The sequence below is a fragment of the Homalodisca vitripennis genome, chromosome 5 (genome assembly GCF_021130785.1).
Source record: "Homalodisca vitripennis isolate AUS2020 chromosome 5, UT_GWSS_2.1, whole genome shotgun sequence".
NCBI lineage: Eukaryota > Metazoa > Arthropoda > Insecta > Hemiptera > Cicadellidae > Homalodisca > Homalodisca vitripennis.
In genome coordinates, this window is record NC_060211.1 from 142,410,214 (window position 1) to 142,426,894 (window position 16,681).

At 31.9% G+C, this 16,681-nt stretch overlaps 1 protein-coding gene across 1 annotated transcript; it reads right to left on the bottom strand.

Moving 5' to 3' along the window:
• Positions 1-4,459: 4,459 nt before the first annotated feature.
• Positions 4,460-16,340, bottom strand: LOC124363641. The gene is made up of 7 exons (XM_046818901.1): positions 16,270-16,340; positions 12,695-12,836; positions 11,219-11,321; positions 8,460-8,616; positions 7,382-7,517; positions 5,786-5,879; positions 4,460-5,691 (listed from the first exon to the last, which is right to left on the bottom strand). Exons 1-7 carry the CDS (start codon positions 16,338-16,340, stop codon positions 5,453-5,455), a joined length of 942 nt encoding a protein of 313 aa, XP_046674857.1. The 3' UTR covers positions 4,460-5,452.
• Between the last annotated feature and the right edge of the window lie 341 nt (positions 16,341-16,681).

A 16,681-nucleotide genomic window follows, 5' to 3' on the forward strand; every position in this document is an offset into this window, starting at 1 on the left:
TAACGATGACGTATTTTACATGTTTATTTCTTTATAAACTAAAAAATATTTTTAATATGTTATAACATTTAGAGCTAGAACTGGTACATTAGTTCAAAAGCACAGTGAAGCGAACTTTCATCTAGCATAGTTCTTGCCAACTGAATAAAAGGGAGTCTTCAGTGTTAAATTGACCACCTTACGTTTTAGGATATTTTCTAAGACAGATGAGTACTTACTTACTCGCTGAAATTAAAAAAAAGTGTGAAAAGTAATTATTTCTTCTTTTACACTATAAATTTAAATAAATTGAAAATAGTGGTTAAATTAATGAAACATATGGTTCTGCTGTCCCAAAACAATGTTTACCAAGAACATTGATTACATTGGAAATGCTCTTTTAATTAATATTTCGAACTTTAGAGACCAATTTGGGATATTTTGCTACTTAAAAGACCAGTGGGGGTATAGCCCGGAGGGATTTTCAAAGTAAAAATAGGCCTATATTCATCCTAGGTGACACCCTAATAGATATGTCCATGTAAAATTTCAGTAGCCTACAATCAGTTGAATAGTTTATGCGTAAAAGCAAAACAAAGGCACTTTCGTAATTATAATATTAGGATTAGGATGTACTTATATATAATTGCAATTCACAAATCTAGTTTGATTATTGTGAAAAGTGTTACTTACGACTACAAAATAGACTCTGATTGGTTTTTATTAAAACCACAGCCAAATCTGGTTTATCTGCATTCTGGCTTATATTGTGTGTGGCAGTTAACAAAAATAACTGCAGGTTTTATCTAAGTAGAATTGGTTTTTGGCTACTAAATTTTAATGTATTTATGGAAGTGTAAATGTGATTTTATCTAATGACAATATGTGAAAGCATCATATAACATATTGTAAGATCTAAAGATGAGATAAAATTATCTCAAAACATACATAATGAAAATTTGAATGGGTAAAAAGTGTGAAAAGGAATCAACCTCTTCTTTTTAGGCATAATTACTTTCAGGGGCAATGATACGCATTTAATCTTAACTTGTTTATATTTACATTTTCTTTCACATGATAATCCTATTTAGTTCCTTTATCTAAAAATAATAAATTTTCTACGAAACTGTGATAGAACCTATTAGCTTTGGTCAATAATTCTTTGAGAGAGCACTCGGCAATAAGTGTCAAGCAATTACAGTTAATTATTGCCCGATCACTCAAGCTGAACAAACATCCAATGACAAGTTTGTTGTAATTACGTTTCAGTAAATTGATGTCTGGCTTGACAATAGCCCCAGTTATTTGTTGGGCGCGTCCTTTCCATTGGGTTGTAATTGACCTACAAAAAACTCTTGTTTATAAAATTTAATCACCGCTCTCTGACTTGATTACAAATTTGTTGCCAAGTATTATACGTTACCAAATGAAGTCACAAGATAATAATAATAATTTATTTTACTGAAATGTTTGAAGTAGTATCTAGTCATTGTTCTTTATTTTTCATCCCCATTTGTGAGAGAATATATTCTGGTTTAGGCTTAATCTAAACAGGATACTTTGTTACTTTTGTCACATGTTATTTGAATATTTTCCTTACATCCAATAATCTTAAAATATCATATTAAACGTACTTGAAATTTCAAGTTTATGCTAATCCCAAATTAATAGTAATTTTAACTTTCACACTAAACTTAAGAGAAATCTATGTAACAAGTCATATGTAACAATTTCATAAGAAATTGTCAAAAGTTATTATAAATTATTTACTAAGACTGGATAGAAAGTAAGTGTACTGCACTTATTTTAGTGTTTAAATAAATGTGTACCTCTTTATTGTAGCATCGTAAGACAATAAAAATACACTTTGTAACTTATTTTGATTCAATAGACACCGTGAGATATGAAAATTACTTTTAACAATACAACAATATTCTAATTAGCTAATATATTTGAGCATTTTTATATAAACTTAATTAACATATCTTTAAAAATTGCTGAATTTTATACTGATGTGTACAAAATGATAGCCTGAAAAGTTGTATGCTTTCGTAGATACATGTGTATACATATCACACAAAATATATGTGTACACACATAAATATATGTGTATATGTGTGTGTATGTGTGTGTGTGCGCGTGCACGTGTGCGTGCGTGCGTGTGTGTGTGTGTGTCACGATGTGTATATATATATATCGTGTGTGTATTTTGTAATCACATATTTTAACAAAATATTTTGAACTATGTATTTAAATTTTGGGAAGAGAAGAAATATTATTCTATTGTCAATGACCAAAACTAATTTTTCTTGGTTAAAATATTTGTATTGTTTACAGAAAAGTTAGTTTTAGTGATTGTAAAGTTTAATCTGGGACTATCTATTCTGAAGAAAATTAAGACATAAATACATATTCTAATTGTAAGTGCTGCATTAACCCTTTCCAAACTAGCCTATTTACTATAAGTACTTGTCAACAGACTAAAAGCAATTTTAATCGTCGTTAATCGTCCCTCTAGGACTGAATGTTTTAATTGGTTTTGAAAAAATGCATACATTTACTAAAATGTTAATAGAATGAGTTTGGTTACAGATATATTAGTAACAGTTTTAGGACAGTTTAGCCCATTTGTTGCTTTACAATAATGTTCATTGCTTTCTCTAAACATTTTTATTATTATTTTTTATTTACACAATTCTTTTAGTAAGAAAAACAAAAGTCTAAAGCAAATGTTAATATTCTATTACTTTTTTCTTTATATGTTTCACTTATTTTTTATTCAAAATAGCCAATGTTTTTTACATGGAAAACCAGTTTTGATAGGATTACTTAATTATGAAGCATAACAACAAAACAATCAAAATTCCCTTACCAAAGCATTTTTTTCACTTGATGATTTTATGTGAAGCTCCTGAATTAGTTGTCCGCGAGATGAGGTAAGACTGTTTGTAACATTCAATTGTTATTGTTATTATTGAAATTAACTATTTACATCACAATACATTCCTTTATTATGTTAAATAATTACGTTGACAACACTATTGTCACTATCTGGTTCACTGTCTCCCATTTCAATATCAATGTACAAGTAAGTATCTGTTTATTTCTGAAGTACGCAAATTATCTTGTTGCATGAGTTAGGCAGATGAACTAAAATCTAAAAACTCATTCAGCAACTATAAACAGTTACACACTAAACATTGATAACAAGATGCGAAGAATGTAAGCAGAACATTGGAAGTGATGAAAACTGAGCATATGGTAAAATGTAAAACAATAACCAGTGCGCCAACATAACAAAACAAAAACAGAACGATTGCTCATAAGGATGTAGAAGGGCACAAAACTGCGATCTAGCAGAAAAACATGTAATTGCATGATGGTTAGCGAGACCCAGCAGGGATCACTTCTGGCTGGTTTATACCTACCAGTTGAACCTACCACTGGGCACAGCAAAAACCGATGTGCCACTTCAATCTGGGCTTATTTTTTTGAAGCTCAGGAAGGGCAAGCTGTGACAGTGAATGGAGACCGATACCGTACGATGATTTGGGAGTTTTTGTGGCCTCATTTAGATAACATAGACATTGACCAGTTGTGGTTTCAGCAGGATGGTGCCACCTGCCACTCTGCCCGTGAAACAATTCTGTTGTTCCGTGACCGCTTTCAGGATCGCGTCATTTCTCGTAATTCCGACCATCAATGGTCACCACGGTCGTGACTTAACACCTTGTGACTTTCATCTTTGGGGTTATCTAAAGTCATTAGTTTATGCCAATAAACCCCGAACCATCAATGAGTTGAAGGAGGAAATTCGACGGGTTGTCGGCAAAATTGAAGTGGAAACTTGTTGTGCAGTCATGGCTAATTTCATGGACAGAGTTGTTGCGTGCCAGCATAGCAGAGGAGGACACATGCATGACATACTTTTCATACATGAAATCGGAAAGTTAGATGAACGTATTATGTATTTGATTTCAGATTTTCATTAAAATAAATCTCTTAATTTGATAATATATCAAAACCGGCGCTCTTTTTAAATCACCCATTAGAAGTTTTATAAATAATTTGGTGCGTTTATAATATGTGTATTTATAATAATTTTGTTTCCTAATATGAATACACAAAACTAAACTTTAAAAAGGCGTGGACATCCCCGTAATATATAAAGTGTCCCCGTATTGTGTCTATATTATCAGAACGTAGGAAGTGCACTTAGAATAGCAAAAATTCCTGAAAATTAGGCAAAATAATAATAATAGAATGAAGATGCTGTCAGTGAAACGTAGGTGGTGGTGTGGTGGTGAGCTGCGCTGCTACACTCACCACCAAGCGATTGAAGGTCAACTAAGGTCAACGCTTACTCACCCACATTGAGCACCAATCTGTTTTGTAACCAATACAATTATAGTATTTCTCTAACAACCACAATTTTTAAACCTTTTTATTAACTACGGATAGAATAACAAATAACACAAAGCACTGTAATTATCATAATTTTATTTTTTTTACAAAATACATTGTTTGCCATTGGTATAAAACAAAACTACCTAATTTTAAAGGTATCTGAACCTTTAATTGATGAAAAAATAAATAAATGTATATAAAGTATACATTATAAATAAATACTATGCACAGTTAATTGGAAGCTATAAATCTAGCAATTACCTTGAACTCCAATAAAACCCAAATTGAATCTAAACAAATTTGTCTGCATTAATTAAGATACAAAACATTTCCAAAAGCATGTAAAAAACACAAATTTCAGTTACCGAACAAGTATTAATAATTGCAGACTTTATTAAACCAAAACTATAAAAAAACTACATATAACTATTTAGAACATTTTACAAGATTTACAGTATATAAGTGGTTCAAGTTATAAAACTAAGTATTAATAAATATTTTATTTCTTGATATGTGTTTGTATTTGAAATTTTAATTAGAGAGTAGAACATAATAGAATTGTTATTTTTAAGAAAATTATGTTTAATATTTACTTTGCATTAGTAAACAATTATAACCAGTAAATTGTTACAAAATATTCAACGGAATTAATTGTACTTTCTACAGGTAAACAATTAAAAACCATTATAAATATCTGTAAAATTATTTTTATGCTATAAAACTGTCTTATTTTAATGAGAAACTGATAAGAAATCTCTATTATGTAAGTATCAAACACTTAATTGCTGTTTAGTAAATACTTTTGCATGTTTTACTTGTCATGTCATTCTAACAGCAGTATGAATCATTTCAATGATTATTTCTAAATCTGGATGGGTTCGCTAACCAGTTACAAACATGTTTACTGTACAATAATTTTAAGTGTAACAAGCAATAAAATACATTTGAAAAATGATTCATACACGTATTAAACGAATGAAATACACCTAGTTTACATATATTTAAATAAAATATTTTACAACAATTTGTACATTAGCAGCTTGTGCACCATTTTATGAAGGTTGTGTTACCTCGTGTCATCTTGTGTTTTCAGTTTGGTCACTGCACATTTTAAAATGGACATAATAATATCTACATCTAACCTTTGTCCCAGCTCACTGATAAGATCTGGGTTTGACTCAATACTACTTTTTATCTGTTCTGCCATAGAAGATGTGTTTCCTGCCATCAACGGTATTTTGGTCGATGCTTCAAACTCAGAAGGCGCTGCCTCTTCTGATGGTGCAATAGCATTTGAAATTTCATCTGCAACACACACATCTTAATTTTATATTCTTTTCCAATTTTATAGTAATGGTTGGACTAAATTAAGTTCATCATCGTTTGAGTATGAACTTACCAATAGGAGGAGTAACACATTCTTCTTCTTCATCTAAAGACATGCATTCAGTTTTGGAACTTTCTTCTCTTTCATTAATTTCATTGTCGTAATTCTGAAAAAAATAAAAATTTTATTGTTTCTCCTAAAACTTAACTCTTGAAAGCTAATTTTAGCTATAAACTGAACCATTTTTGTTATATACAGTAAGAAACTATATATGGAAGCACCTAGAACCTTGTATGGTTTTAATCATGGGGGAATAACAGGATATTCAGGATGATGAAGGACCACTGCTGAGATCTCAAGGAATCACCACCACAGGAAGGAGAGGAAATAGGCTACTCTCGTACTCGGGCGATTACAGGTTTGAGGTGTATTGGTCCAGTTAAAGCCTGTTCAGCTTCTAAAAGTCAATCCAACACATGAAATCTAGTCTTCAAGTAGCCTTTGGCAATGAGGGATCATCCTCCCTTTACATTGAACTGTACACATCAAATTTAGTGACATTTAACATAAATTCCAACATTTACAATAAGTTAGTGCCACTTTTATTCATTGGCTTCAACAGGCACCCAATTAACCCAATGAGGCAGACACACACACTTGTTACGTGGCGCTTGGCCAGGAACCAAAACGCCGAGTCACATGCTGGTTATGTAGTCGGCATTGGACATTACACTGTTCACTTAGTTCACCATATTTTCGCTAGATATCATTGGTATGTCTCTTACTAAGTGTTTAGTTGCCACAACCAATTAAATAATTTTGTTTTCATACTGTGGCTAACCTGATTTTTTAAAGTATTCTGTGTCTGTTTCACAGCTGATCAGCTCATTTTGTACACTGTGCTCTCTGACTGTTTGTTTACATTATGTGTAATGACGGAGTGTGAAAACATGCGTGATTATGAAGTTGATAACGTGTTCCACAGCGATTGTCAGTATAATTCAAGTGACAGTGATAGTGATGAAACCTTTGAAGATTGCATTATACCCCGATCTAGAAACCTTTTCACTAATTTACTTGTACACGATTCAGACCCTGAAGTTGGAGGTTATCTAATATTTCCCGGCCAGGACAACTCGGATGATATTATCCTTTCTTCAGATTATGAGGATGAGCAAAAGGAAAGTAAATTTGACTTGAACTATGAATCTCACCTTAGAACAACATAGTTACCATAGATACCGACTTTTGTGTGGAACATTTAAAGAAATAGTGGTGATTATTTTAAACAATGTTTAAAATTTCATTGCTCTATCGTAAACAAAAAAAGTTATTATGTTATAACCAAACACTTACATTTTCACCTAAATTAATTGCTGCTACCAGACCTGCAGAGGCTCATATAACTACTACCTCAATGGGTTAAAGTTTACTGAACCATCACAAACCAGTAATAAATGAACCAATTGCATGTAGATTAAACCTTGAGTGAAATTCAAATTTATAAATTGTTCAGTGTTACAGACAAATATAAGGAACTGTTCTCTGAAATTAAAATACTAATATAAATGTAGTTATTACAAAAAGCTTTGATACTATTTTTTTTTAAGAATTTAAAATTTAATAACACATCAGTATGAAATATAACTAGTAATTAAGTTGGCTAACCTGCAGTATTTTCCTCAGCCTCTCTAGTTTAGGAGGAATGAAGGGCAACCTCTCCACTGTGGCCCCTGTCAGTGCACTCAGCTGCCCAACTGTTGTCACACCTAGTCTCAGTAATTGGCTCTCTAGCTCCGAGGCCCTGCAAACATTACCATTGCTGATCTTTAAACTTGTTCTTTATATTGAATACTCACATATTCAGGAATTTAATAGATTCCAAATTTTTTTAATACATCAGTGAGGTACAGTGATTAAATTAAAATAAAACAGTCTGATTACTACAATGTGGGTTTTCTAAAAAAAAAAACGATCACAATAAAATATATCACATTGCACAACCAAAAGGGTAATCTTCAAAGATAGTGAGAGAAACAGGATTTTTCCAGACATTTGCCATAGTTTAGTGATACAAAAATTCAGTAACACTACATTTCAAGATCTGCAATCTGATCTCTTCTTCAGGTAAATAACTAACCTAACACGTAACTAAAAACTAGATTAAAATAAACAAAGCATACAAGAGCGTTGTAACACGCTTAAGTCAGGAATCACAACTACCATGTTGTGTGTCAACTTCACTAATTCTAAAACATACGCTTAATAAAAAACTAAACACAGCACTATTTATTAATTTAAACAAACTTTCCAATAATATAAGTTTTTTATTTTTGTGAGGCCTTTTCTTCTCAATGAGAACATCTTCGGACCCACACAACTGAATACAAGTAATAATAACAATAATAACATAAACAATTTTGTACTAAATAAAAAAATTTAGTGCAAAATTGTTTATGTTATTATTGTTATTATTACTTGTATATTAAAACTGAACTACAGAATACAGGGCAAAATACATCTGCATTCATCGATCGATCAACCACCTACGATCCTGTTTCCTTCACAATCCTTCCATCAACAAAAATAAAGTTCAAACTTCAAAGATACATCCCATACTTTAGCAAACATCAATGGCTAGCTTTAATTTTCCAATAAATTTGTTTTGTTCTTTGGTATCATGAAAGGATCTCACTATTTGAACTAGCTCAGTTATGAAATAGAACTGTTGGAACATGTCACTAACCATTGAACTGACACAATCCTCTCCAGCACAGTCGAGAGTGGGTCGGAACACTGTTTCAGTGGAGAGTAGACACTGGCCTGTAACTGGTTCTTGGCATCGTCTACAGGACAAATCAGCTGAACGGACCCTTGTGAGGGAACATCTTCACTCTCACTCTCTGAAAATTAAAGAATATTAATCAACACATGCAATTGTTAACATTTTAGGGCCAAGTAACACTCTGAGAAATGCTCTGTACTTGTATGGAAAGTTTGGATATTAACTAAAACATGCATTAGTTATAGGACATTGTTCTTGTTTACTAGAATTGAATTTTTAATGGTTAATATAAATAGTTTAAATGTTAATAATTTAATGTTGAATTACAAGTCCAGACACTCGTCATACCTTTTATTATTCATCTTTTATTATTCATTACGTGGGTTAGCTGAGTCACATTTAGTAATTTGTTATCTAGGCCATTAAAGATTCTGTGATTGAAAAAATCGGGAAACATGTAACAGTGTTGTATTCAGTTAAAAATTAGCAAAACAAAAAAATATATATATCTATATATATCTAATACTGAGAATAAATTTAATATTTTGTAAAAAGTCAATGTAGATTATTTAAGGTAAAAATAAAGTTTTGACTTACGGTTGCAAAAAATATTGCTTTTAACCCTTTAGAGACCAAGTCTACTATATTAAAATAAGTAAACCAGCAATAACAGGCTATTTTTAAGGGATTTGCAGAATTTTGGGGAAATTGCTATATTTTAGGAACCACATACAATATACTTTACCTGTTTTTTACATTGTATATTATAAAATAGGCTATCAGAATATATGTCATTTCCTTGCAAAAAAGATTGCAAAACACTTAAAATAAGTATTGTAAAATTTGAAAATTTTGAAAAAAAATAGTTTTACACAACTCTTGGTCATTGACAACAAAATGTTGAGGCGTAAAGTCATATCTATTTTTACAATGAATATGTTTATGTGTAACTACAAAAATATGACTATCAAGAAAATTCTCAGTTAGGAATATTACACATTTATATACATTTTCTGCAAAATCCTAAATACCACATTTTCCAACAATGGATGGATAAAATTGGACTCATGTGAACTAAGCCAAATATTTTTCAGATAGGCCTACTCTAGTTCAGTGCACTGATAAAAAGCTAATTATTTACAAAATAAATACAATGAATTTGCGTTAACTTTAGTACACATTATATGGATAACATAAATTCCATGCAATCTTCTTTCACACTTCTTGCAAGCTGTTCTAGATTTTTTCATCTTCCACCACTTTGTAGGCTCTTTATGCTGCTAACAGCACATCTTTCCTTATGTTGAAAACCAAAGCCACGTGGAGTATTGTAAATAAAACCATAAAACCAAATAGCAAATCTATAGAGAATGAACTGAACCAAGATTTGAATGCAAAACAGTTCAACGAATATTTTATTATTTAATTTTTTATTTATCATTTTATTCGTGTTGATGAATTGATTTGCAATATTCCTGCAGGAAACAATAATAGTAACTTTTATTTAACAAAACATGTCTCTTGTAGAACTGACATGTTAAATAATTGTAATTTTAAGGAATTCTCTGTTTATGGTGTTTACAAATCTATCGCCAGTTTAAAAAATAGTACATGCTTAGATCTGTATGGACTGAATGCTCCTATAATTAAGTTAGCCTCTAATGATATTGCTGCAGTACTTGCATATTTGTTTAACTTATGCATCTTCAATAACTACTTCCCAAAAATCTTGAAAGTTAACAAAGTAGTACCTGTACATAATAAAGGTGCTTTGAATCTTAAAGTAAATTATAGGCCTATATCTAATGCCTGTGATAACAAAATTTTTTTGAAATTCTCATACATAAACAAGTTGTTACTTTTTTGGAGGACAATAATGTATTCTCAGAAGGCAGTTTGGCTTTAGAAAAAACTTTTGTTCTATCAATGCTGTGCAAGAGTTTGTAAATAATTAATTAAATAATATTAAAATTAAAAATAGTGTTATGTTTCGATCCTTTGATTTATCAAAAGCTTTTGACCACAACATACTAGTCTCTAAGCTATCTCAGTATGGTTAAGATAATGTTCTACCTTTTTTTTATATCCTGTATTGCTGATCACCACCAGTCTGTCTTCCTAAACGGATGTTTTTCAGAAACTCTTCCAATGTCACATGGTGTACCTCAAGGCTCTATCCTGGGGCCTACTCTTTTCATACTGTACTTTAATAACCTACCAGTGAACCTCATTGGCCAGGAGGTTAGCAGTTATGTTTGCCGACGATCTAGGTCTAAATGTTTGTAGTGACGGAAACTGATAATCAGAGATTACTGAATGAAAAAACTGGTGAGATTGTTGATTGGTGTGCTACCAACAAACTTTGTCTAAATCAAGATACAGTTATTAATCTTAAACTTAATATTTGTAATAACGTACATAATTTTAAATCCACCAAGTTTCTGGGCATCAATATTCAAGATAATTTAAGATGGGTTACTCATACTGATCAAGTTGCAACTTGAGTGGCCAAGGGTTTGTTTTTGTTGAGAGTGTTGAACAATAACATATATGTTGATGTTTTGTTAAGTGTGTACTATGCTCATATTTTTAGTCATTTAAGTTGGGAAATTTCTTTATGGGGAAATTTTCCATCTGCCAAAAGACTCATTATTTTACAAAAGCTCTCAATTTTCTTAGCTAAGATTAAGTACGGAAGATAAGTATTGCAGATTAAATACCTTGCTTTGGTTCAGGCCTTTGAATTTGTCCTTTGCCAGGAGTTCTTTTACAAAACAGAAGACTCTCAGAGACAGGTGGATCCAGAAAACTCACTCGTTTCTTCTATAAACAGCAGAAAACTTTAAACTTAAGAACAACTTTTTTAAACTAGTTCAAGAGTAGTATATATATATATATATATATATATATATATATATATATATATATATATATATATATATATATTTTTATTAATGATTTTATATAGATATATATATATATATATATATATATATATATATCAATGTTATATATAATTTTTTTTATTAATGATTTCAAACGAAAACTTATTTTATTGTGATAAGTTTTTAAGAAGCTGTGTACACCCATACAAATCAGAGTACACAAAACTGATTGGAACAATTGGACAAAACTAAAATGTCTAAAAAACCATATGAACACAGTTTAATTGCAAAATAAATAGTAGTAAATTTAAAAAAATGTTTCTTCAGTTCCTTGGTAAGCACAACTCCTGTCAACTAAAACACCTGTCTCCACATGATAACATTTGGCTTATTAGCATGAATGTTTATAATAGTGATCTACATTTTTCTACTGTCTCATCATTATCAATTTATTATTTTTATAAATAAATTGATACAACAGGATAACATAGGATAACATGAGATAACATGGGATAACATAGGACACGGCAGAACATTATGAAAGTCTTAACAACCAATCCAACAAATTAACTTCATAAAATATGTTTCTATGTCTCATGATAAACATCAAATAATTGTACTTAATTTTGTTTAAAAATTTGTTTATTTTGTCATTTTCTCATTGCCATCATGGTTACCCAAAAACCTTTTCTAACATGAAAATGTTACGAGTTTTATTTTTACCTTAATTTTAATTTTTTTCACATAATTTTAACCAAAATTAATTGAGTTGTTCTTTCGACCAAGAGGAACCTACATGCAAAGATGCAAATTTCTGTGACCTTTCTATTTCGAGTTATCACACAGACAACCCAATTCTAAGAAAGCCCTCTAGGTCCTCAAGAGCCGGCTTTAGTGGTGGTCATTTTGATTTTAGCCCCATTAGGACAATATTAAACCGTGTGCACTATTACACCTTACTTTTTATGGAAGATGTCTCATTTAAAGATACAATTATATAAACCCAAACATATTTTTAATTTTATTCATATGTTTATTGGTCATTCAGAAAAAATCTTAACTTTTTGTACTACATCATTCAAATAATGAGAGTATAAGCTTTACTCGAAAAACTAAAAAAAACACTTGGATTTCCCATAACACTATGATAAGAAATACGGGTTTTAAGAGTTCATTAAGTTTAACTCTCTTCTTATGGGGAAAAACTTAAGATTGCATCTATGCAGGCCGGCTCGTAATAATAAAAAAACAGTTTTTCTAACATCTATTCAATGCAACAGGAACTGTAATTTGGTTCTGTGCCTTATATACCTTGTTCGAGGGAGGTGAGCAGTCTGGGCTGAGGGGTTGAGGGTCAGCCCGCCTCTTGAGAATACTGCTGTTGGGGCTGGCAGTGGGAGAGTAGGTTCGTCGCACCCAGTCTTCACTTGGTCCATTGAGAGCGCGTGTTACACTGCACATATCACAGCATTCATTGTCAGTTAATACACACTCTAAATAAAGCTTCAATTTTACTTACTTTTGATCAGATACAACTTTTAAAGATAAAACATACATTTTGATCAAACTGTTGATCATATTAAATAATTAGAAAGCAATTATTCAACATATTTAATTCTTATAGTTGACTTTATATTTGTTTGAATGATAATAATATTGATTAATCAATAATGATTTACGTATATATAGACACATCACTCTTTTGTTTTACATACTAGCATTTTCGGTTATTTTTTTTAAATGTCTTGCAAATAATATCTTTCTTCAACATTTTTATTTTTAAAATGTTATCATCTGCATCTGAGGTCCATCGACAATGGTTATTAACTGCTGATTCTTGATTACCAAACATAACATAGCCTACACAGTAAAATTTATACTCAATTAAAGATCAAAACTTTTTTATAGAATATACTTCCTTTCATTCTGTATATAAACATAATTTTAACCACGGATACTGAGTTCTGAACCAAGTCATTCCAGAAATGTAAAAACGATAAAATACAGGACGCGGAAACACAATTTCCTGTTTTCAAAACACAATAATACCATATTATGACTCAACAATTTGTAATTTGTTTTTACAATGCAGGTACGTACATGCCTAAGTTTTGTTTCACACAATTTCGAAAACTGTATCAGAGAGTTATATTTTCCATTGCCCATACATTGAATAAACTGATTTCTAAACTGTTGTTCTCTTGTTGGAACCAAATGTCCCCCCAACTCCAATTCATCAAATCATTGGAAAAATTCCTCCAATACATTGAAATCACAGACTAAATTCACTGTCATTGTGACCTTATAATTTTAAATGATATCAGGAACCAAGAATTGCAGCAGATGAGACTGTACATCAGCACTACGTGGGACTTGAGTCCAAAGACATAATAAAACAAACTCTCAGGATTGATAGTCAGCACAAAAGCACACGTTCTATTTGTTAATGCTTTCAATTATTGAAAATGAGCTACAACACTGAGGAAAACAGCTGTCCTCAGAAACATTTTCAAGAGTGCCTTAGGCATATGTCTTTCCAAGACCTGAAGTCACATCACGTACAAAAAGTCCCTTCAAAATCGAAAACTTGTATTGTGTAATGAATGCCATGGTAATGATTGCAACTATTAAAAAATCTAAGGGCAGATGAATGTTTACATGCAGAAGCTGAGGGAATTTCAAAATTGGAGATATTACTGCTCCAATGTTCTCAAGATAAGATTTATGAAAGGACTCCTGTCCTTCATCCTACCACACTCACAGTTTGTCTGAAGGTATTGGCCCATATAACAATTTATTTCCAGTCTAGTATAGGGTCTAAGCAATCACAAAACATTCATTCCTAAAATAGAAAACTTTGACGCTAAATACATGCTTCTCACTGTTAACTCAAGTTGTCAACAGACCGGTAGAGGTAACAAAACCTAAGAGCCACGCATTGAATGAAACCATTCATCACCCACTAAGACCTTTTGCAGCCTGAATTGTGCACATTTCAGAATTTTCTCCACCCTGTACAGAAATATCTAATACATAAAAGTAAGAAATGCTACATTTTAACTTTAATTGTTTCAAATTTATTAGGACAGTTAATTAAAATTGAAACAATTCTAACATGAGGATTTTATAGATACTAAATACATAACTTATTTTAAATTGTTTCTTTAAAGTTTGTTTTTGACGACGGATGATTTGAAAGGGTAATCAAATTTTAGACATTTGCCATCATTATATGTTACAAAAATATAACATGATCATTATATTTCGAGGATTGAAATCCACTCTTTTCAGTTAACGAAAAACTGTCAGGTGTATTGCAGTACAATAAAAATGTAAGTATTACTATTATCACAATATTATTTCTTAGCAGTTGTTAATTCAATGACAGTATTTAAAAGTTTTTATTGCTTGGATACAAAATCGTAGACAAACAAAGACTAATTTTTTTCTCCATATTTACAAATGGCATTGTGCTGAATTTCAATGGTTTTGTTAAAATGTTAAAACCAATAAATGGTACCGCACTGTATAGACATTGACCGTTTTGGTGAAAATGTCAATACAGTAGAGTCCCGATAGTTCGAGTCTCGATAGTCCGAGGTTCCGTTAAATCCGAGCCAACACATGTAAAAAAATAAAATGTGATATTGATATATTTGTACAACACACTCGAGCGCATGTCTGTAAACTGAGTGCTAGGCTACTTGGAGAAGCCGGAAGGCCTGACTCATCAGTGCCACTTCATTTGCACCGCCCCACCCCCACCCTATTGTCAAGGCCACGGGAACATCGCGCCCCCGTATTGTCTAAAAAATAATTCAGTCCGTTGCTCATCACGTTCGACTGCGGTACGGTTGTTCTAGATTACGATCGCAGTGCGCTTACCCGTCTGTTATTTACAACGTACAGTACTTGTCTAAATATTAAGTTTTAGTAAAAAAGTATTTTCTGAAGTGTTTATGTGTTCATTGTACAGTGAACTATGAGTTTCAAAAAGTAAAAGAAAGTTTGTACCGATAAAAACAAAACTAGAAACTCTTAAAAGACTCGATAAAGGTGAAACGTTAAAAAAATTAGCTGCCGAGTACGGATTTGGTGAAGTGACCAGTTGGTGACTGGCGAAGGAGAATCGCGATAAAATTGAAAAGTTTGCATTAGAAAAGTGCTCGGAAAAGTGTACTAATGAGCGGAAGTCTATGAAGAAAGCAGAGTATAAAAAAACTAGCGAGGCCCTATTTTTATGGTTTTGTCAACAAAGAAACAAAGGTTGTCCTATTTCCGGACCTATTTTACAGGAAAAGGCATTGTACTTTCGCCATGAAATCAATGAAAGGTGAGGAAGATTTTACGGCAAGTGTAGGATGGCTTGAACCGTTGGAAAAAACGTTATGGCGTGAGGCAGTTAGAAATTTGTGGGGAGAAATTCTCGGCGGATTCCGAGGCAGTTGTTCAGTTTCTGTGAAAAGTTAAAAAAATCTTATAAAAAGTGAAAATTTAACACCTGATCAGATTTACAACTGTGATGAAACTGGTTTGAATTTTAAAACTTTGCCATCAAAATCTCTAGCTTCACGGGACGAAAAAGCTGCTCCGGGTCACAAAAAATAGTAAAGAGAGACTGACTGTGCTAGCCGCTTCAAACGCGTCGGGGAAGCCATAAATTAAAACTAACTGTCATTGGCAAGTCTGCTAAGCCTCGTGCGTTTTAAAAAACATGTCTATTTCAACGCTTCCAGCAACTTATAAAAACCAAAAAAACGCATGGATGGACAAACAAATTTTTAAAAACTGGTTTTTTAGTGAATTTGTTCCTGAAACAAAAAAAGTTTTTGACGAAAAGCAACCTACACCCTCTAAAGCCCATCTTAACACTTGCAGGATCACACCCAGATGAAGGGGAACTGCAATGCGATGGCATACGCACGATGTTTTTGCCACCAAACGTGACCAGCCTCATTCAGCCTATGGACCAAGGCGTACTTGAAACTTTGAAAAAAAAGTACAGACGCCGTTTGTTGCAATCAATGTTTCAAACAATTGAAGGAGAGGCAACCATAAAAGATTTCCTGAAAAGAGTCACAATCAAGGATGTAATTTATTGGATCGCTGAAGCTTGGAGCAAAATTAAACCAGAAACAATCCAGAAATCATGGAAGAAAATCGGAGTGTGTAAAAATTGAAAATGATGATGAGATGACGATCTACCGTTAATAAATTTAATAAACAGACTTCCTGGTTGCAATGGGACAAATCAAACTGATATTGAAGAGTGAATGAGTAGGGACGAACAGTTTAAAG

Excerpts from the sequence above, each read along its gene's own strand:
- LOC124363641 (XM_046818901.1), bottom strand. The coding sequence starts at position 16,340 with ATGAGGCTGGTCACGTTTGGTGGCAAAAACATCGTGCGTATGCCATCG. Across the intron at positions 12,837-16,269 it reads TGCAGTTCCCCTTCATCTGG|TGTAACACGCGCTCTCAATG; the intron begins GTGTGATCCTGC and ends TGATATGTGCAG. Across the intron at positions 8,617-11,218 it reads AAGGCCTGAACCAAAGCAAG|AGAGTGAGAGTGAAGATGTT; the intron begins GTATTTAATCTG and ends TTTAATTTTCAG.